General features: G+C 36.2%; 1 protein-coding gene across 1 annotated transcript in view; it reads left to right on the top strand.

Moving 5' to 3' along the window:
- The window catches only part of LOC135844230 (acetylcholine receptor subunit alpha-like), a 190,347-nt gene extending 167,652 nt beyond the window's left edge, over positions 1 to 22,695 (top strand). Inside the window, exons 8-13 of the mRNA XM_065362381.1 lie at positions 13,071 to 13,239; positions 13,416 to 13,552; positions 13,637 to 13,783; positions 16,743 to 16,910; positions 16,999 to 17,197; positions 17,289 to 22,695. Of these exons, the coding sequence (XP_065218453.1) occupies positions 13,071 to 13,239; positions 13,416 to 13,552; positions 13,637 to 13,783; positions 16,743 to 16,910; positions 16,999 to 17,197; positions 17,289 to 17,495 (1,027 nt within the window). The 3' untranslated portion in view covers positions 17,496 to 22,695. The remainder of the gene's footprint in view (positions 1 to 13,070; positions 13,240 to 13,415; positions 13,553 to 13,636; positions 13,784 to 16,742; positions 16,911 to 16,998; positions 17,198 to 17,288) is intronic.
- Positions 22,696 to 22,775: the final 80 nt, after the last annotated feature.

The following is a 22,775-nucleotide window of genomic DNA, read 5'->3' as shown; positions in this document are numbered from 1 at the left end:
TGTGTCCTCCACCTCCGCAAACGTATCATGTTGGGCAGTTAGTGCAAGATCATCTGCATACAGAAAGTGGTTAGTATCTGGTCCAATTGGTTGTTCATTGGTGTAAATGTTGAAGAGAATTGGTGACAAAACACTGCCCTGGGGCAATCCGTTCTTTTGCCGCCTCCAGGTGCTGTTTTTACCATCGAGTGTCACATAGAATCTTCTGTCTTTCATCAACATAGTGACTATCTGTGTAAATTTAAAATCCTTTGTAAGTTGGTACACCTTATACTGGAGTAGTTGGTGGCACACTATGTTAAAAGCTGCGGTGAGGTCGACAAACACTACTCCAGTGACTTTCTTCTTTTCAAAGCTACCTATCTTCAATGTGCTGTGTTAAGTATAATATCTAGCCAGTGCATAATTTTCCTGGTCTAAATCCAGCCAGCTGTCTGATCAGCCCCTCATCTATACAGTCAGCCATGAGATTTAAAATGACTCTTTCAACCATTTTGTATAGGTGACACAACAGGGAGATAGGCCTGTAACTCTTTGGGTCATTTGCATCTTTGCCTGGTTTCTGTAATGTAATAACATGTGCCTGTCACCATAGTCTTGGCATTCTTGAAGTTTCTATACAGGCATTAAACACTTTTTGGGTCCAATTTATTGCCTTTGGTCCGAAGTGTTTGGTCTGTTCAGTATACAATACATGTTATCCACACCAGCAGCCTTCCTATTTTTGGACAATTTGATTGCATAGTTTACTTCTCTGTTAGTAATTGGTGTGGCAAAGTTATTCACTTCCACATCCATGCATCTCTCCACTTTTGTTCGGCTGCTTTTGCTGTCAGTCTAGCCATTCAGAAGTAGTTGATGGGCTACTTGGTTAGCTGTAACCTGAGTGAAATTGTTCTGTTGGGTTTTGCCTCCATCAAGTCTCTTCAACAGTTGCCAGGCTCTTCGGCTATCTTTACAGAAATCCAGATTTTCTACTAATTCCTGCCATTTTTCTGTCTAGATGCTGCTATATCACATGCTAATTGATTTCCTAGTTCAATGGTTTCCTCACTGAAAGGATTTTCATTAAATTTTTTAATATACTCCTGGTATTGTGTCATTGGGTGCAGCTTCATTCCAGAGATATACTCCTTTCTTGCTCCCCTTGGAATATGATCTTTTAAGGCTTTCTTAATGATTTCATTGAAGAGCTCATAATTTTCTGGTATTGGCAGTAGGTCATATATCTTTTCTTCAATTGCCTGTTTAAAAGCTTCCCAATTGGCATTTTTGAAATTGAATCTTGGAGGTGGGTTTTCAGATTTAATTGGGCTGATGACCGCCTTAATTTCACATATAATTGGCCTGTGTTGGGTTCAGGGAATTGGATCTGATTCGCTCTGAAACAAAAATGTTATCTGGGTTATATCCGCGTTTCCATCTTCCACTATTGAAGGATGCCGGAAGCAGCTGCTGCTCTTCAGCCCATTTCTCCACTAGGTCACCATCTGTATCATTTTCAGCATATCCCCAGCTTACACTATGGCTGTTGAAGTCTCCCAACTATTATTCTTGTTTCTGTGGGCGGGACATTGCTATTTTCGTTCCATGTAAATTCTACATTCAGTGGTTTGTAAACAGATGAGATTAAGCAGTTTCCCATGTGGATTGTTAGAATCTCGACATTATTTTCATCAGACGGTGAAGTACTTTTTACCTCTATGTTTAGCTTGAATTTATTTGATTCAGAAGCCACTCGAGTATTCTAAAATATATTAGGAAAACATGAAATTTTTGTGATTTTTTTTCTTAGATTTTGATTACCAGCCTGAGATAACGTAAACGTCTAAAGCAGTCTTGAAATTTCCGTGCCTTAATCACTCGAAACTCGTAATTTCCTAAATTTTATCTGAATTGCTCTTCACAGCGACCTTGACACTGCGTGTATTGTTGTAATAAATTTACGCAAATTACACCCAAAGGAAATGTTAAGAGGTAAAGACGACTGTTGCATTCTTTAATTACAATCGGATGTAACGCGTACTCTCGTACTCGTACACATATCGAATAGATGTATTCATCCGTTTGTCGGTGACATTAATACGAATTCAATTCAAGTTGCTGATATGCCATTTAACGAAAAGCGAAAAGTAATGCGATTGCGCGAGCTTCGAAACCTCGACTCGTCTTGTCTGAAATTGGTACATATATCTATGCTGTACAAACGAGTCTGACAAGCACGAGCTGTTAAACGAGTGAAGGAATTCGATATGTGAAATGTACGAGACCCAAGAAGTACATACATTATAACTTCTATCTGTTTTTCCTTCTGATCATATAACGCGAACACCAAAATGATAGGTATCCTGAAAAAAGGGGAAACGCACACGACGACGAATGGAATTCCATGTGTATTTGTGGAGAAACATAATACTCGTATTTATTCGTAAAAATAATTATGTTTTTTTTAGGAATTCTTAGACTATAGTGAATGTGTACCTACCTAGTTTGTTGAAATTTGACGTACGGTGTGTTTATGTATGTACCTCTTAACACGGTCTTCAACATCGTATTATATCGTCTATGTATCGTCGTGTAGTTTGCATATTTACGGCAAATCGAGTAGGCAATTCATTCTACATCATGATGATACGAAAGGTGAAGGAAGAAGGGAAGTGAAAAAGGATGAATGATAACGATAAGAGAAACGCTTTTAACGCCGATATACGTACGATGGTGTTGGTGGAACTAGTATCTCTATCGCAGTTTTTATTCGAATGTGTACTTAACTCGCATATTATGATGTGTATTTTGGTATACGAAGAATGCAAAAGAGATTTCACGCTTGTATCGTTACCCCGCCTTTCCTCTTGTCACATAGTTTTTCACACTTTGGAACGAGCCGATAGTTTTATCTGACATAACAACGTGGTAGAGTGCTGCGGTACTTATTGCTTCATTTCACCACGTCGTTGAGTGAATATCGAAAAACTTTATTAAATATCCGGTGTAAAATGTAGCTGGAAAATGTGAACACGCGGAAGTGGAGGAAAATTGTGCGTAAGATGCATGATCGAAATGGTATGTTGTTCTTAATTATTGCACCCCCTCCCCGTCGATCCTCCTGGACAACTTTTTTCTTTAAAGGGGAGTCCTAAGGAACATTTCTAGCCCCTGTCCTCAAAAAAAAAGTGGCCCTACTTACAAAATGGCGACCATTTTAATTGACAGGTCAGCCGAAATCGCAGTTTTGGCGTTCCAAGTCTAATCCAACATAGGATTTGCACGAAAAATTTATCACCTGTCAAAATATCAAGTGCAAATGTGCCTTTTTCGATTTTTGGTGAATTTTTGAAAATCAAATTTGGGCCAAAAATGAGGGAAAAAATCAAAATTTTACCAAATTGACCATAAAACTGAAATTTATGATATACCCTATTTTCGACATGCCAAATCGATTAGAAACTGTTTCAAACCATTTTGAGCAGTTCTGGAGCCTCCAACAGATTTTTGAAACTAAAAATTCCCACAAAATTTCATCAAATGGAGTTGGAAAGCCGAAATTTACTTACTCTGAAAATTAATTCCAATACGCTACGAAATCAACTGCAGGCAGATTTCAAGTCGTTTTGGAGCCTCCAGCGACTTTTTGAAAATTACTGGAGTCTCCACCAGATTTTTGAAACTTGGAATTCCCACAACATTTTATCAAATGGAGTTAGCAAGCTGAAATTTACTTCGCAAACTAATTCCAATACGATATGAAGTCGACTGCGTGGTGGTTTCAAATGGTTTTGAAACTTCCAGCTACTTTTAGGAAATTTCAATTTTCAAAAAACGCCACACAACCTTCCAAAAAGTCGCTGGAGGCTCCAAAACGACTTGAAATCCACCTGCAGTTGACTTCATAACGTATTGAAATTAGTATGCAGAATGAATTTCGTCTTACCATGTCCCTTTGATGAAATTTTGGAAAATTTTAAGTTTCAAAAATCTTCTGGAGGCTCCAGTTAATTTCAAAAAATTTCTGGAGGCTCCAAAACGACTTGAAATTCACTTGCAGTCGATTTCATAACGTATTGAAATAAGTTTGCAGAGTAAATTTCGAATTTCCAACTCCATTTGATGACATTTTGTGGGAATTTCGAGTTTCAGAAATCTGCTGGAGACTTCAGAACTGCTCAAAACGGTTTGAAACAGTTTCCAATCGATTTGGCATGTCGAAAATAGGGTATATCCCAAATTTCAGCTTTCTTGGTCAATTTGGTAAAATTTTGATTTTTTCCCTCATTTTTGGCCTAAATTTGATTTTCAAAAATTCACCAAAAATCGAAAAAGGCTGTTTAGCACTTGGAATTTTGACGGGTGATAAATTTTTGCCTAATCTTTCGATCTATCTTTGTACGGTTTAAAAAATTTCGTGCAAATTCTATGTTGGATTAGACTTGGAACGCAAAATCTACGATTTTGGCTGACCTATCAATCAAAATGGCCACCAGGTCGTTGACCTGTCTGTCCGGGTTTTCAAGTACGTCTGTTTTCCTGACTGACATCTTTGGGTCATTGACCCGTCTGCCTGACCTCTCAAGGTCGTCTGTCCACTTTTCGGACCAATCAGCAATTTAATCATTTTTTTTCAAGTTTCAAATTAAGTAGGTAGGTATCTAAAAGTAATATAAAAATTACCAAGAATATATTTTTTTTAACTTTTAAAAGACAGTGTACTGAATGCAATAATTTTTTCCAAGTCGCTCATAAAAACTCTCAAAAATTTTGTCTTTGAAGTAGGTAGGTATTGGATTTCGCGAAATTTTACCCTGCTTTGATAGTTCACTTCACGTTTTCTCAAAAACTCAAAAAATCATAACCCAATTCAGGGTTTAAAATTTTCCAAATGCTAAAATTTTTTTTTGCTGAAATACAATTTGAATTTCTTGCAAAATTTTCACCTACTTACTTCGACAGGACAGGCATCTGAATTTTTTGCGAAATTCTCACCTATTTTGACAGTTTGAATGACACCTGTCTCAGAAATTTCAAAAATTATGGGCCAAATTTGTGCTCGACAGTTTGAAAAAAAGTACAAAAAAAATCGTCGTGATATTCAGATGTCTTGCGATTTGATATGTTGTAGATCGTATGAAGCTTTTTCGAAAATTACAAAAATTATTATGATCTAATTTTTAGTAGCTCGAAATTATTCGAAAGTCCTTGAAACAAATTTTAATAAAAGTTTTTGATTTTCTGGAAAAATTTTTAATTCATAAGGTATGATAGATAAGTCGCAGGACGACACTTTTTCAAACAGTCCTGAAAGTCACGATCCAAGTTTGAACTAAAAAATTATTTTAAAATGCTCAAAAAACGATTCCTACGAAAGATTCGTATTTTTGTAAAACTTTAACCCATTTTAATACGTTCTTATGACACTTTTTCAAAAACGCGAGTTGAGCTACTAATAATTGGGGGAGGGGGCGTAGTTGGTCGCTCAGCCTTATTAAAATTTTGACTCGAAGTGGTACGTTAAAAAATTGATTCAGCGCCTCTGAAAATACTAAAAATTTTGTGGCCTCGAATCTCTAAATTTTTCATAGGACCACCAATTGTTAGATTAGCGCTCGTAATGTATGCGCATCTTGCATATTTACGGCAAACCGATTAGGCAATTCATTCGACATCACGCTACCCGACATCATAGGAGGGGTAGAGAAGAGGGAAACTCGATGATTTCGAAACATTTTTGGTTAGTTTTATTGTTAGAGGAAAATTCTTCGCTTATTTTCAACACTATTTCAATATTACGAGTGTATAATGATACTAGGCATTAAACGCTTCGTTTTAAATTCCAGACGAGCGAATGAAATGCAATTTTACCATTTCAATAACAACTTTGGTCGTTTTAATTGTATAACTCGTTGTATCTTACTCGTACTTTAATGAAAAGAGTATAAGCTCGCGGCGAGAACACATATATACTCGTAATAAAATAACGGCTCTTCTTTCTCTCTGGCCGTACTCGTAATTTGCATAATGCGAAAAATCTGAAAAGAAATAAACGGACCTATTGTTCTCGGCGCTGTACGGATAATTGACTACGCTATTGCTATTGCTATTGCAGCTTTGCAATGTGCGCTACATACTCGACGACCGACGTATCGTGTACGTACTCGTATGTCTATGTACATATTATTATTACTATTATTATTATTATTGTGCACGTCTACGTGCGGCGGTGTGATGGGGATGGCGTGTGCCGTGTGGTTGGTTGGTATACGTAGTCTGCAAATAAATGTACCTATGCGAGTTGAAAATTACGGCGACGCGATGGCACGATGCGGGGCAGTTTTTCATTATTAGACCGTAGAGATGGGTAGTATTTTTCTTTTCATAAGTTGCGGTCGCCAGATACCATTACACGCGTATTTTAAACGGCACAGGCACACTCGAGCGTCAGCGTCAGCGTCGTCTGCTCGTGTGTTGTACCATGTACCATGTACCTTACCTACCAGTATCTACGTATCCACTTTATGCTATACATATACTCGTAGAAAGGGAGATGAAAAATAAACGTAGGTAGATACGTAGGGACAGGATGACTGGATGCTGGATGGAGACTGGAGAGTTACCTAGCGTTCGTACCGTAAACCGTAATATTCGACTATTCGCTATTCGCTTCCCGAGGGTATCTTCAGTAAATGGTGCCCAAACCTATACTGCATGTAACGAATGACAATGTTGCTTCTCGTCGTCCACTCGTATACCTATACGTTATTACCTATATATACCTACGTACTTGGCTCGTTTAATAAATGACCACCAAGACCCGAACACCTGGTCACGTTTATTTTCGTCGCTCGTCCTCGTCGTCGTCGTCTCGCTTATTAAAAACCATCGTCAAATTTTACACCCCTTCGCAGCACCGTGTTCCTGTGTCCTGTGTATGTCGTATCTATCGTGTAGTTTCTTTCGACATTTTGCCAAATGAAAAATACGTAAAAGTATTTTTCTCTCGTTCTTTCTCGAAAATCAATCTTTATCTATCGTGTTGGTCAACTCGCTGGAAAAAAAGTAATATTTTCACCGGTATTTCGTTGCGAAAGTACGAGTAGCTGCGTGAAAACTAATATTCTTTCCGAATCATCGACAGAAAGAAACAGATAAGCAAATAGCTCGACCGTTTCTCGCCTTGAAATTTCCCTCACAAAATACTCGTACCAATTGTTTGCTTTCTCTATCCATATTCGACTGTTCGAGAGAGAAGACGCGAATTCGAATATATTTCGCAGATTTTTCAACCGGATTTTATATTCTATTTTGTCAAGAATAAAATACCATTTGTCGTACCATACGACTTACGAGAGGAATAGTTGCCAAAAAAAATCATTCTATCGTTTTGAAAGTTCACTATGGAAAGGGTATGGCTCTCTAGTTTGCATTCTACGCTGTATTTTTTCGAGTTTTTAGGCATTTTCTTTGAAGAGTGCGTGGAAACTTCTATCGAATCATGCCATGAAATATTAATTTGGTTTTGTATTTGGCTTGTTCGATTTTGCAAGAAAAAAAAATATCATCACTGGGCCCCCACACGCCCCTACAAACTTTCCCCGAAGAGGAGACTTTACACTCATTTTTTTCCTGGAAAACTGGGGAATCTGAAAATCTGCTGGAGGCTCCTCTAGAATGGTTCGAAATCATCAGAAATCGACTCGACGGGTCGAAAATTGAGCACCAACCAAATTTCAGACTTTTAGGTCACTTTGGTAGAGTTGTGATGTTTTCCTACTTTTGGCCCTTTGATTTTCAAAAACTCGTCGTGAAATTTGGTTTGTACCCAAAGACTGAAAATGGCAAATCCAAGTTCTTGGGTGCTGAATTTTATCCCCCCCTTGAGGTTTTTTTTTTGAAAATTGAAAAATCCGTAGATCTACTGGTGGCCCTAGAACGTTTCGACGCCATCACCAATCGATTTCAGAGGTCAAAAAGGGGGGAAAGTTCAGCTTTTCAGGGTAATCTAGTAACATTTAGATTTTCCTCCATTTTTTGGCCCTAATTTGAATTTTTTAAAATTCACCAGAAATGGAAAAATGAATTTCAGCGCTAAAAATTTAGGTTGGAGGTGTGTTTCAGGGTCTTTTATATTGAGTTCCCTTTGTTCGGTTGGAAAATTTTTGTGCGAATTGGGATCATTTTCTGCATCTGATCTTCTGTTCCAGCAAGGATCACGTTGTTGTCTGCGTAACTTATTTCATTTATTCTCTTGCCATTGATCTCGAATCCCATTTGTTTGATTCATGCTTCTCTCATTATTTGTTCTGTGTACATGTTGAACAATCTAGGTGAGAGGGGGCATCCTTGCCTCACACCTCTCATTATACCACATCCATTCTCCAAGTACTCAGTTCCAATCTAGATGTTTGTGCTCTGCTCTCATTACAGGTTCTTGATTATTCGCAGGCCTTTGTCATCGATATTGTATTTCTTCAGGATCTCCAACATCCTCTCATGGTTGACAGGATCAAATTTATTCTCATAATTGATGAAGCAAGCAGTGATTTCCCTGTTTGCATTCAGTGCTCTTTGAATGATCATTTTCAGCAGGGCAATTGCATGTCTCGTCCCTTTTTCACTACAAAGCCATATGTGACCCAACACGACAAAATCGACCTTCGGACCTAAAAAATTATTTTTCACTTTTTGACGGATTTTTGGTACTCGAACATTCAAAAATCATTTAAAACCACCCAGAAGTCCCTATGATTTGCATAGCTCCATATACATGGTAATCCAGTCAGAAATGTGCTCATTTTTTTAATTTTTTTTGATTTTTTTTGATTTTTTCATTATTTCAACTTTTAAATCAACCTGGAGGCGAAACAAAGCGTTCTATGAGAAAAATACATGGAGCAAAGTTGTAGAGAATTAAATTTCCAAAAACCTACTATAGGTTTATTTTTCTCCAAAATGCATAGTTTTTCCGTTATTCTCAAAAAACAGAAATTTTATGGTAATCATCATGAGGTTTTTGTTTTTTGAGAAAAACAGAAAAACTATGCATTTTGGAGAAAAATAAACGTGTTATAGGTTTTTGGAAATTTAATTCTCTACAACTTTGCTCAATATATTTTTCTCGTGGAACGCTTTGTTTTGCCTCCAGATCGATTTCAAAATTGAAATAATGAAAAAAATTTTTAAAAATTGAAAAAATGAGTGAAATCACAACTGAGCCCCCTGTATCAATGTAAATAACCATTTTACCCAGTGATATTCACACAAAACAGGCAAAAAACGTTATTCAAGACTATGTTTAGTTCAGTTTAGCCGTAGAACCTTATTAGAACGCAAGCGCTTCCACTAAACGAGCAGAACTGGACTGAAAACTTTAACCCCCCATAACTCAAAAACTTGTTTTCAGCTCGAAGGTCGATTATGTTGTGCCGCGTCACATATTGTGTTTTGCTTAGGTTTTCATATATCTTCTTTTCAATTCTGGGATTTATGATGGTGAGCAGTAGCTTGAGTGTGTGGCTTATTGATGCAATGGTTCTATACTCAGAGCATTCTTGTGAGTTGTTCTTCTTTGGTATTGGTATGAAATTTACAGCTTTGAAGTCCTTAGGCACCTTACCTTCATCGTATTTCATTTATTATCTTCAGCAGCTACTTTTCATACTCCGGTGTTAGAAGTTTAATCAAGTCTACTGGTATGAGATCTTCCCCCACTGCTTTGTGGTTTCTGGCTCTCTTCACCACGTTCCTCAGCTCCCACATTTCAATTCATGCTGCCTCCTCCGTTGATGAAACTCCCATTTGAGCCGGATGTGTGTCATCTCCATACAGTTCTTGTATGTAGCTGATCCAGACCTCTTCTGTTTCTTGATTGTTAACACAATACTTTCCATCTTTTCTTCGCATATATGCTATTCCACTTCTTATTTTCTTGTGGGTAGCCATCATCTGCTTTCTCTTGAGACATGCCTTTTCTCCAGTTCTTCTATTTCTTAGCACTTCTCATGCCATTCGTTTTTGGCCATTCTGCACATTCCCATGATCTCGTTATTTAGTACTGTGTGTTCACTACTTAGTCTGTTTGCTTTTTTTCGTTCTCCCATCAGATCCAGTATCTTGTGAGTCATCCATGGTTTGTATTTCCTTTTTTCTTTGAGTGGAATAGACTTTTCTGCTGCTGTTCTAACCTTTTGCTTCCATTCTTGCCACTTTTCTTTGATACCTTGTTCTTCTTCCAACTTGTCTTCCTTTTGTTTTTCCAGTTCTTCTTGGAATTTCTTTTGCACGTGCTAAGAGCATATAATACTCTATCAACTTGATATTGTCATTTTTTTTGATCATTCACAAATTTATCCTCGAGCCATGCCATTAATTTGAGAATTGATCAATGGGGGGTGGGGGGGGGCTTGAAGTAATTTTGAGCACTTCGTTGCAAAATTTACGATTTTTTAAAAAATTAATTATTCGAGATTTTCTAGCTCTTTGAAATTAAAAAATATCCCCCCCCCTATGCGCAATTACACAAGCGAGGGGGCCTCCATGGTAACATTGTTCATGTGAAAAAAATTTAACAGATTGAAGGAGGAGAGAAAAAAAAGAAAAAGAAAGAGAAACAAACCAAAATACATATAAAAAATAGATACGTAGGTAACTAAGCAAATGAAAGAGTATAAAACAAAACTAAAAGCTGAAAATAATGAACACACAGGAAAGTTTAACAACAAATCATTTATCATCATAAAATAAAAAAAATTGGTGCATCTACAGCAGAATAACAGGACCTCACATAGGTACTATAAGCAAACAGAAGGCAGACATGTGATGTAATACTACCCAGTAGTCTGTAATGTGTTTTCGCTCTCCAGTAAAACCACCTGACTAGTGCCAGCTGGGAGCCCAAACCTCTACTCATCACTGCATTAAACAGCTTTGGCAAGCACCACGGAGCCTGAGCACCAGATCTGTCTCATTGGTACCTAGGTAGAGGAGCAACGGTGTTATCAATTTTCCTCCCCCTCTCATTCACATAAACTCTAAATTTGGACCTATTCCTTTGTATGTAGTCAATTGCCTGGACTTGATAGAGTTTTTGAATAGGCAGAATTTCTAGTTTTTGAAAATTGTTTTTTGTACTTTCCCCCTTTTTTTACCTACTTTTCAACTCATCATATTCGAATTTGCGATTTATCGGTCCTAATCGATTCAGAATTTGTAACTTGTGATAGGACTGAACTTTCAGTAGCTGAAATTAATTACAACGCTTTCTGGAGTGATTTGAAATCGCTAGCCCGCCACCCTCAACATGAAAAAATGCCATCGACTAATTAATTTTCCTGTGCCAGAACAAAATATGGTATGGCATTGTGGTATCTAGAGGGGGTGCGTAAATGTTGCACCATTAATTTCTCATGTTGGGCATTTTGCCTACTTTTTTATTTTAAGGGGCAAACATTTTAGAAAAAAAATCGTATTTTCCACATTTACTGATATTTTATTTTTTTCAAGTTAAAGTTAGGTGGAATCATTTTGACTCCTCACTGACAATTGTGTGTCCATGTCCAACTTGCTTGTGCACAGCGATTTGCCTAACCTTTCAATTTGAGGGGCAAAAAATTTCAAGCTTCTGGTCTGTACAAAAATTGTTCAAAAATGTCTGCCCCTTAAAATAAAAAAGTAGGCAACCTTCTGACCACGGCAAATGAACGGCAGAACATACACGCATATGTACCAGGAGTCGTTACTACCCTATCACTCGTTCAGGCGGAGCGAACGCATGAAGAAACCAGTTTGTGACAATTGTCACCATGTTGAGGGCGGCGGGCTAGAGAAAAATCAACTCTTGCTGGAGACTGATTCTGGGCGTCTGCTTGAAATAGACAACTTTTGCAAAAAAATGGTGATGGTTTCAAACCATTCTTAAGTCTCCAGCGGATTTTAATTTTTCCATTTCTTCAAAAATAATTCACGTGATCTCCATTTTCACAAAATTCAAAGCGTTCTTTCAGAAACTGAAGAAAGCTATAAACCACTGGAGGCTCCAGAACAGTTGGAAACCATCACCAATCGTCTTCGGAGATCAAAAATAGGATATAAACCAAATTTCAGCTTTCTAGGTCAATTTTCTGAAAATTTGATTTTTTTATGATTTTGTCCCAGATTTGAATTTTTAAAAATTCGCCAAAAGTCGAAAAATAAATTTCAGCACTTGAAATTTTGGCTCATGGTATATTTTGATATCCTATTTCGATTCCCTTCTGTTCGGTTCAAAAAATTTTCTGTTAGTTGGGGTAGGTACTTCCTTTGTTAGTATGTATTTCTTGATCAGCTAGTACGCAACGATCAACCACATGATACATTTTAAATAGAGACACAAGCTGAAAATCATCTCGTATGACTGAAATTCTGATTATGTGAGGTTCAATCCAACCTTCGTTGAAATCGGAGCCGAACACGTTAGTTTGCTTGTTAGTCGTGTTCTTCGTTTGTACCTCCTCGCTCTAAAAGGGTTTATGCTTGCGTATCTATATTTTGATTATACAGTACCTAATATCAAGGTCTGCTATAAAAGGTGTTATGCATATTCATAAAATTTCCAAGTACATATCTATAGGTGTATGGTGATAAAGTTGGAGATACTTTTCGCGTGCTTGCAACTCAGCATGGATGACGGTTGTCGGTGAAAAATATCGATTTCGGTTCGCAAAAGTAAAAAGTTGAAAGAAAAAGCAAAGCAAAGCATCCCATCCGAAGAGGAGTATACGAGTACGACGTGAAAGAGCAGGGGAGAGGGGGAGGGGGTAAGGGCAAAATGAAGAAGTAGTGCAAAAGTGTAACTGTACAAAAAGTAAACGATGGCAAAGCAGGCAGCGTATAGCGACGTCGTCGTCGTCGTCGTGCCTGTCGAGGCGACGTGTAGTGCGGAAACTTCAACGCCGAAGCTTAATTTCTTTTAAACTTTGCTGGTGTATCTATGTGTACACTGTACAGTAGATATAGAGTCGAGTATGATAGGACGAGTATACGGTAGACTGTAATATATCTATATAAGCTAAGCCGAGTGTATACCTATTTTTTTGTTTCAGAAATGAAAAGTTTTATACGTGTTGCGACGAGCCGTACTTGGATATTACCTTTAACATAACCATGCGAAGGAAGACGCTTTTTTATACCGTCAATCTCATTATACCTTGTATGGGAATATCTTTCCTTACCATTTTGGTATTTTATCTGCCGTCGGATAGCGGCGAAAAAGTAAGCTTTTTTGGGGTTTTTTCCCTATATTATACTTATGTACATAGGTATCTATATTGTAATAAACGCCTAGCGTGATGTTTACCTTGCATTTTTTTTTTCGTCGTTCCTTTTCATCTCGCGTGGTTTGTCACATGTAAATTGGCTCGTAAGTAAAACACTTTATATTTTTATAGGTCAGTTTGAGTATTTCGATCTTACTATCGTTGACTGTGTTCTTCTTGCTGTTGGCTGAAATCATTCCACCGACTTCATTGGTTGTGCCCCTGCTGGGCAAATTTGTACTGTTCACTATGATTCTGGATACTTTGAGGTGGGTATCACTGTTGCAATGAATGCCCCCTTTTTCCATAGATATTTGCACTATGTACTTACTTTAAAAATGATCATTTTGCAGTATTTGTGTGACGGTGGTTGTGCTAAATATACATTTTCGTTCACCGACTACTCACGTGATGGCACCTTGGGTGAAGAGAGTATTCATACATATTCTTCCCAGGTTACTGGTTATGCGCAGACCTCAGTACCACATGGAAAGAAGAAAGTAAGCGATGAGTCATTTGTTATGACTATTTGTAATCTTTAAAATGTTGCCAAAAGTGTGGCAAGGGTTCCATCAATCAATCTCTTTGGATCAAATCTCATTGTTTATAGATTATTTGGAATCTCCAGTCTAAATATTTTATTTATTTTCCGAACCCCTTTTACCTGCCCACGCCTATTCTGGCCCTTGTTATTCAACTCTGAGTTTTTGGTGTGGTATTAAAAATTGAGATTTGGAGAAAACAGAATCCACTCCGATTTCTCTTATTGAATGTGATCGGATTTAGACCTGTTTGATTAGTTCTGAACATTCTTCAGAACTGATCGGATCCGATTTTCTCCCCCTGTGATCGATTTTCTCTAAATTTGGGGTTTCAAGTTTCGAAATTGATTGAATTTTCATATCATTTTTTTCCAAAAAATTTCAAAAGTGCGAAGGGCACTGATAGTCCACAGTCTCCGAAACAAAAAGTTCTCTAGAAATGAAAATTGGTTGACTTTTGTGCTTCACCAGAAATTGAGTGTTTTTGAGCAATTTTGAAGAATTTTGGGACCGAAATTTGTTTATTATTTTTTGGATTTTTTAAATTCTAGGAGGAATTAGCAATTTTCATCAAAACATTTTAAAATATTTTTTGAAAATTTTTACTTGAAATTTGGATGATTTTTACGAATTGTAATTATCATAACCGCCCAAAAAATTTGCTCAATATTCGAGGAGGATTTTTAAATAGCAGCCAAAATTTTAATCCAAAATATTTTTGTTGCAATAATCGAATTTCTCACAAAATTTCCACTTTTTTTGCTATGTTGCATGACACATTCTTTTCGTAATCCCAAAAATCCTACCTATCCCAATTTTATACTCGACATTCCTAAACAAAATTGCTCAAAACATATTTTTGTTGAAATATTTGAATTTTTTTGCAAAATTTCAACTCCATTTTGATAGCTTACGGACGTATTTTTTTTTTTTAAATCTCAAGAATCAAGGCTTTATTTGAGACCTAAATTCTTCAAAAATACCCACTCGTAATCATTTTCGTTCAAATATTTGAATTTCACGAGAAATTTTACTACATTTTGATAGGTTTTGTAAAGCTTTATTCGAAAAATTTCAAAATCAAGACCCGATTTTGAGCTTTGAATTTTTCAAAATTTCTCAAAACACATTTTCGCTGAAATGTTTGAACTTCTCGCAGAAGTTTAACCCATTTTGATAGGTGGCATGATACTTTTGAAAATTCCAAAAAGTATTACACCATTTTGGGCTCCGAATTCTTTGAAATTCGAAATTCCCACAATCTTCCATCAAATTTGAGTTGTAAAGCTGAAATTTATTCTAAAAACTTATTTCAGTACGCTACGAAGTACTGCAGGTGAATTTCAAGTCGTTTTGGAGCCTCCAGCGACTTTTTAAAAATTCCTGAAGCCTCCAGCAGATTTTTGAAACTTTAAATTTTCACAAAATTTCATCAAATGGAGATGGATAGCTGAAATTTACTCTACACTCCAATTTTAACACCCTCTGAAGACGACTTGAGATGGGTTCAAGTCATTTTAGGGCCTCCAGCGACTTTTTTGAAAATTACTGGAGCCTCTAGCAGATTTTTGAAACTTAAAATTTTCACAAAATTTCATCAAACTGAGGTGGAGTGTCGAAATTCATTCTTCAAACTAATTTCAATACGCTACGAAGTGGACTGCTGGTGGATTTCAAGTCGTTTTGGAGCCTCCAGCGACTTTTTGAAAGGTTGTATGACGTTTTTTTGGAAAATTGAAATTTCTCAAAAGTAGCTGGAAGCTTCAAAACCATTTGAAACCACCATGTAGTCTGCGAAGTAAATTTTAGCTTGCCAACTCCATTTGATAAATTAATGTTGGGAAAATTTCAAGTTTCAAAAATCTGCTGGAGGCTCCAGTAATTTTCAAAAAAGTCGCTGGAGACTCTAAAATGACTTGAACCCACCTGAAGTCATCTTCAGAGGGTTTTAAAATTGGAGTGTAGAGTAAATTTCAGCTTTCCATCTCCATTTTTTGATGAAATTTTGTGAAAATTCAAAGTTTCAAAAATCTGCTGGAGGCTCCAGTAATTCTCGAAAAAGTCACTGGTGACCCTAAAATGACTTGAACCCATCACAAGTCGTCTTCAGAGAGTGTTAAAATTGGAGTGTGGAGTAAATTTCAGCTTTCCATCTCCATTTTTTTGATGAAATTTTGTGAAAATTTAAAGTTTCAAAAATCTACTGGAGGCTTCAGGAATTTTCAAAAAGTCGCTGGAGGCTCCAAAACGACTTGTAATTCACCTGCAGTACTTCGTAGCGTATTGAAATTAGTTTTTGGAATAAATTTCAGCTTTACAACTTCAATTTGATGGAATTTTGTGGGAATTTCGAGTTTCAAAATTCGGCTGGAGGCTCCAGTACTGCTCAAAACGGGTTGAAACTATTTTCAATCGATTTGGCATGTCAAAAATAGAGTATATCCCAAATTTCAGCTTTCTTGGTCAATTTGGTAAAATTTTGATTTTTTTCCTCATTTTTGGCCTCAATTGGGTTTTCAAAAATTCACCAAAAATCGAAAAACGCACTTTAGCACTTGAAATTTTGACAGGCGATAAATTTTTGCATGATCTTTCGATCTACTTTTGTAAAGTTTGAAAAATTTCGTGCAAGTCCTATGTTGAAACGCAAAATCTGCGATTTGGGCTGACCTGTCAATCAAAATGGCCACCATTTTGTAGGTAAGGCCGACTTTTTTTTGGGAAAGTTTGCTTTAAAATGTACCTTAGGATGTCTCCTTTAAGAAAAAAATTGTCCCGGTGGATCGGCGGGGGGGGGGGGGGGGTGCAATTACTCCTATTGTCATATGCCGGACTATTATGGCCTTGATTAGCAGTTTGAATTTTAAAAATTTGAGTACCTGCAGTTGATTAATTTACGATGCATTTTCATTTTCAGTTTAGTCAGCTCGTGCCATAGAATAATAGTAAGGACTTGTAACGGTCTTGAGCTTCGAGATTCACATAATTATAACACCGCACCAAGTTCAGCTTCCGAATTATTACACAGCAGCAGTCACGACGTCTTCCCTTCGACCGATCACGAAGATTTACCAGTGTCGTCGAGGTAAAATATTCGATTGGCCTGTTGTACTCGTAATTTGTAAAGTACCTATAATATTCATTCGCTCATTAATTTGTTTTTTTTTTTACAGAGATATGGAGAGCGCTTCGTTAAGAAGTAGTTGTCGTATTCACGGACCTTCTCCACTGCCGCCGCCTCCAATTCACGACGAGTCAGCTTTCGATTGCTCTCATCATGTGCATTGGCATCAATGCCCCGAATTGCACAGAGCCTTCAATGGCGTCCAGTACATTGCCGATTATACCAAAAGAGAAGAAGATGCCAACAAGGTATGTACCTATGTATCTATGTGCATCGTCGTTCGCACCAAAAGCCTCTCTTCCTCAATAATTTCGTTCCTTGTTTTTACGTTGTCTATAGATCAAAGAAGATTGGAAATACGTGGCGATGGTATTAGACAGATTGTTCTTATGGATATTCACATTAGCTGTGGTAGTGGGAACGGCCGGAATCATATTACAGGCACCTGCCTTATACGACGATCGATTACCAATCGGCATTCGTCTGTCAGAAATAGCAGCCATGACAGCCAGAACCAATTTCAGCAGATCTAGGAATATTCCTTAACTCAAATCTACCCTACGCATTTGCTCAACGTATCAGTTAGGCGCGATTCTTTAAATACGTACGTACAAATATTTTTCTTCAGCAGCAAAATTACGATTACTGTACGACAAGTCGACAACTACCTACTCGTTGTGCAGAGCAACCAGATGAACTACCCCTAAATGGCTGCTCAACTGAATCAATGCTCTCGAATCGTTCATTCTCTTTACCTCCCTTCTTCATCTTTTACGTACATATTTTCTCAAATTCATTTTCAACGTAATTGTAATTTTCCTCGTTTCTATAAACCTCTACTTCATTCATTTATTTACCTATTTTAATTAAGTTTTCGTCTATTTATTATTATTAATTTTTTTTAAAATATTGATTGTTATCGTTTTATATTCGCGTCAATGACGCGTGATCGTTCTATTTTTACGAATATTAACGACGAATATGAAATACCTAGTTACCTAATTACCTACCTTATTTCATATTACTACAATTGTTAAGCTGTTGCAATAAAAAATCAATCTATTTTGTAGTGAGTATAGGTGCTCGAATGTGGCATTACGTATGCTACGTTGTAGAGTTCTCAAAAATATCGAGTGTTCTTTCTGACCTGACAACGTAGCGGAAAAAGATGGGATCTGATCGGGTCTGAACAGATCTTATCTGATCAAAATTTTAATCTGATTGGATTTAATTGGATTTGGGGAAATCTCCGGATGATGCCGGATCTGATCAGATCTCCCTAGTTGGGTCTCATCAGATCTGTATAGATCTCATGTAATTAATCCAAATTCAGATCAGCGGTTTGATCAGATTACAATCTATTCAGACCTGATGACATTCAATTTTTTTTTTTTTTTTGAAAAACACACTTGATAAAGTTTTTGGTTACAATTTTTGTCAAGATCAATGCCGAACACTTCCAGTCATTCTCTATAAAAATTTGACCTCGTTACTATTTTTTTTAATTTCATAAAAGTCTGCGTAACCGCATAAGGCACTCCATTTTTTTTGAGGACTCGGTATTTTTATGTGTATTATATTACTTGGGTACCTATGTGTATCTTTTATCATTGCTTAGTCCCTTTTCTTCCTTTTTTTATACTCGATTGGTTGTAAAAACATTTTCTCAGAGTAAAAATTAAACTTTGAAAATGAAAAATAATGATCACACGAATCGCAAACAAAAGTAAAAACAACCCAGGGAAACTGAATCTCATTTGACCAAAATTTTAATTTATAGATGAAATCAGAATCAAGTGATTGAATTTGATCAGATCAAGAAATGAACCATAGCTGACAATATCTGATTTGATATGTGCTTAACAACCCGGAAAACCGATAGGATCTGATCAGATTTAATCAGACTTGACTTGACAGCTAGTGATCAGATCCCAGTTCTTTTCTTGTAAATTGTGCTGCAGAATTTCCTGTTTTTCACATGAAAATATCACAAAAATGTATTGAAACTGATGAAACACCCGAGCTCAACTTTTCAATACCTACACTTAACGAAGTGCATGTTTAAAAGCATTCCTATCAAATTTTTCTTGTTCTTGTTCAGCTGGTGTCAAGTGGGTACTTTCATAAAAGTTTCGGGCCATACTCATTTTCACCGTGTGATAATTGAATACCCATTAAATTCATTTTCATCGTTACCTATCCATATTTTCGGTTAAATATTTTATAAGCACATCGATTAATACATAAGCTTAGATAGTCTGTAGAATATTCACAAAATTACCTACTCGTACTGGTCCTCTTTTAAAGAAAACATATTTTCACCTTTTCTTAATTAGTTAAGCAGCGAGAAAGATGCTTTGTCACGCCAATACCTGCCTATATTTTTGCAAGCTATAAGAACATGGGTCTGTTTTAGTATGTACTCTTGCGGTTTATCCTGAATTTTTATTCATTTATTTTTTCTGTTGTAACTAAACTGAAAAATTGTCTTGATTTTTTTTTTATCACAAGTTACAAATTGCATTTACAGTGTTATTACCGTACAGAATGTTGTAAATACGGTATACTTTACCAATGTATTATTATATGTACATAAGTTAATGGTATTTAAGCAGTGTTATTTGTGTATAAGTAGGTAGGTACCTGGTACCTGTGTTGAGTGAAAAATCAAAATAAGCAAAGTTGGGGTTGGTAATTTCCAAAGAGGATGCGAACTTTTGAAATAGGTATTCACAATTTACTGCGTTATTTTGATCTTTCATTCTGTTATGTCTACATTATGTACCAACTCGGAGGAAATACATAAATAGGATCTGATCTTTTCTGAACAGATAGAATTTAAAAACTGATCAAAACTCTGATTTGATTAGATGATTAGATATGGCCTGCAGTTGAATTTGAATCAGAGGAATGCCCGATTCTGATCTTATCTTATCTGATCTAATCTGATCAAACTAGTATGATCAGATCAAATTGGGTTTCCCTTATCAGATCTGAACACCCTGATTTGATTAAATGATTAGATATGGCCTGCAGTTGAATTTGAATCAGAGGAATGTCCAATTCTGATCTTATCTTATCCGATCAGATCTGATCTAATCCGATCAAACTAGTATGATCAGATCAAATTGGGTTTCCCTTATTGGACCTTATCAGATCTGAACTCCTTGATTTGATTAGATGATTAGTTATAGCCTGCAGTTGAATTTTAATCAGAGGAATGCCCAATTCTGATCTTATCTTATCTGATCAGATCTGATCTAATGTGATCAAACTAGTATGATCAGATCAAATTGGATTTCCCTTATCAGATCTGAACACCCTGATTTTATTAAATGATTAGATATGGCCTGCAGTTGAATTTGAATCAGAGAAATGTCCAATTCTGATCTTATCTTATCTGATCAGATCTGATCTAATCTGATCAAACTAGTATGATTAGATCAAATTGGGTTTCCCTTATTGGACCTTATCAGATCTGAACACATCTAGGTAATTCGATCAAAAAACTGAACTCTGATCTGATTAGTTGGTTAGATCTGATCTGCAGGTGAATTTGATCTGATCCGATTTGATTTGATCTGATCCGATCCGATCTAATCTAAGTCTGATCAGATCAAATTGGAGTTACCTTGTTGGACCTTATCAGATCTGAACACATCTAATTCGATCAAAACCGAACTCTGATCTGATTAGACGGGGATCTGGTCAAATCAAATTGAATGCATGGGAATTCCCATTATATGTATTATTCTCTCAGATCCTATCATTTTCCTCTGGGTATGTGTACTGGGAGGGGGGGGGGTTGTGCGGTGGCAGATATGAGATAATTAAATAGGTATGTAATTTGTTAAAGTAGAGTGTGAAATTTACATGTCAATGGTTCTTGATGTTTTGTATGTATGTGCCATTGTACGTGTAGATATTCACTTTGTATGGATTACTAGCAAAATGTGTCTTTTAATATTATACTCTTTGATTGACATAGGTACCTACATATTAGGGACAATTGAGGGTGATCTCAATTCATGGTCAGGTATGCCAAATTTGAAGCATTATGGGATGTATATGTTACATCAAACTGCTTGAGTGTTAATTTCATATATTCGTTGAAGGGAGCTGTTGCCTAATTAATGCACTTTTCTTATCTAAAATAGTTTCAATATTAGGTATTTTTTTAAAATCAGGATAGAACTACTCATGGGTAAAAGATGGGGATCTGATTAGATCAGGCGATTGACTGTACCTACCTGAGCAGTGAGCAGTTTAGATTCGATATGTGCTAATCTGAACAGGTCAAACATCTATCCAGGGATAAGTGACCCAATTCGATCAGATCGGTTTGATCAGATCAGATCAGCATTTTTTTCAGACCAGTTTGATTTGATCAGATCCAATCCGATCTGAGCATTCTCTAGATTCAATTTGATCTGATTTAGATCAGTTTGATTAGACCTGATCAGAATTGTACACACAGCTACAGTTGACATGATCAGATCAGATGTGAACATTCCCCGGATGCAATTTGATCTGATCAGGTCTAATCAAGTTAGTTTTGATCATAAATACTATCTTTTCAGAGCTGATCAAATATGATTATTCTCCCCTGAGCATTTTTTTAAAAATTGAATTGAAATTAAAAACTCCTGCAATTATTATTTTCTTTGCGAACGTACCTACCTAACTTTGAAGAAACATTTTTAAATGCTGTAAAAGATAGAAACACATTTGATGATAGCACGATTTAGATGTAACATAATATTGATGCATAGAGATTACATACGTATTAATTGCGTCTGTAAAGTGTAAAATGTATTAGCTATAATAGCTAGTCTGGTGATTTATTGTTGAATTATATAAGGAAGAAATGAAAAAAGTATTCAAATGTTACCATTAATAGTTTAGTGTGTATTTATATTCTGCATTATTGTATCATACGTGTATTATGTACTGGGTTTTTTCGTGTGCGTTTGTAGGTTGTGAGTATTCTTATATACGAGTACATACCTATATTGAGCACTTTGCCCATGGTTCAAATACCTACCTACATAATAATGCATCAATTAGAGAATGCAGTTTACTTGTACGTAGACCTAGGTATCCATATCTAATGGTTGTACTTACATTACGTGCTCTATTGAGAATTGGTTAAGATAGGTCGGGGTTGAAATCAGACCTTTTTTTGACTCCATTTGATCACATCTACTCGTAGGATTCGGCTCGTTTGACCAAAAGGTTTGTCAAAGTTTATTTTTGTTTTTAATTAGATCAAGTATGTATCAAAGTCGAATCAGTGATGAATTTCATCGTCAAAATCAAAATGATTATGAACTGATTATAATAATTTAATCGAAATTGTATTACAAGTGCTTAAATATGAGCCAAACTCAAAATTTCAATTTTATAAAAATTTGATCGAGTCGCAAAAAAAAGAATCGAATTTTCAACCCTGAATTAAGTACCTACTTAGGCGTGTTTGGTCCGAATATTAGGTTGTTTAGCCTAATGAAAAGTAAAATTTATCTATTTCCTCTTAATTACCATATACATAATTATTTTATTTGTACTTGTACCATGTAAACCGAATTCAAACGAAAGATTTTATTTAATTTGTCATCATTCTCTTAATTTATACCAATATTGCTATAATCTATGTTGATCGCGTATGAGTAATTTTGAAAATTAAGTTTTACAATACTCGTTAAAACGTGTTAATGTTTAATAAAATCTGTTTTTTCTAACTTGATTTGCAAATACATTTTTATTTCAACTTTTTTCATTCGGTAGATGTCGTGATTTTATTGAAAAACGACTCGTTCGAGATGG

Source organism: Planococcus citri, chromosome 1, assembly GCF_950023065.1.
Source record: "Planococcus citri chromosome 1, ihPlaCitr1.1, whole genome shotgun sequence".
Taxonomy (NCBI): domain Eukaryota; kingdom Metazoa; phylum Arthropoda; class Insecta; order Hemiptera; family Pseudococcidae; genus Planococcus; species Planococcus citri.
The sequence above is the reverse complement of the archived record's forward strand: the minus strand, read 5'-3'. Positions and strand labels throughout refer to the sequence as shown.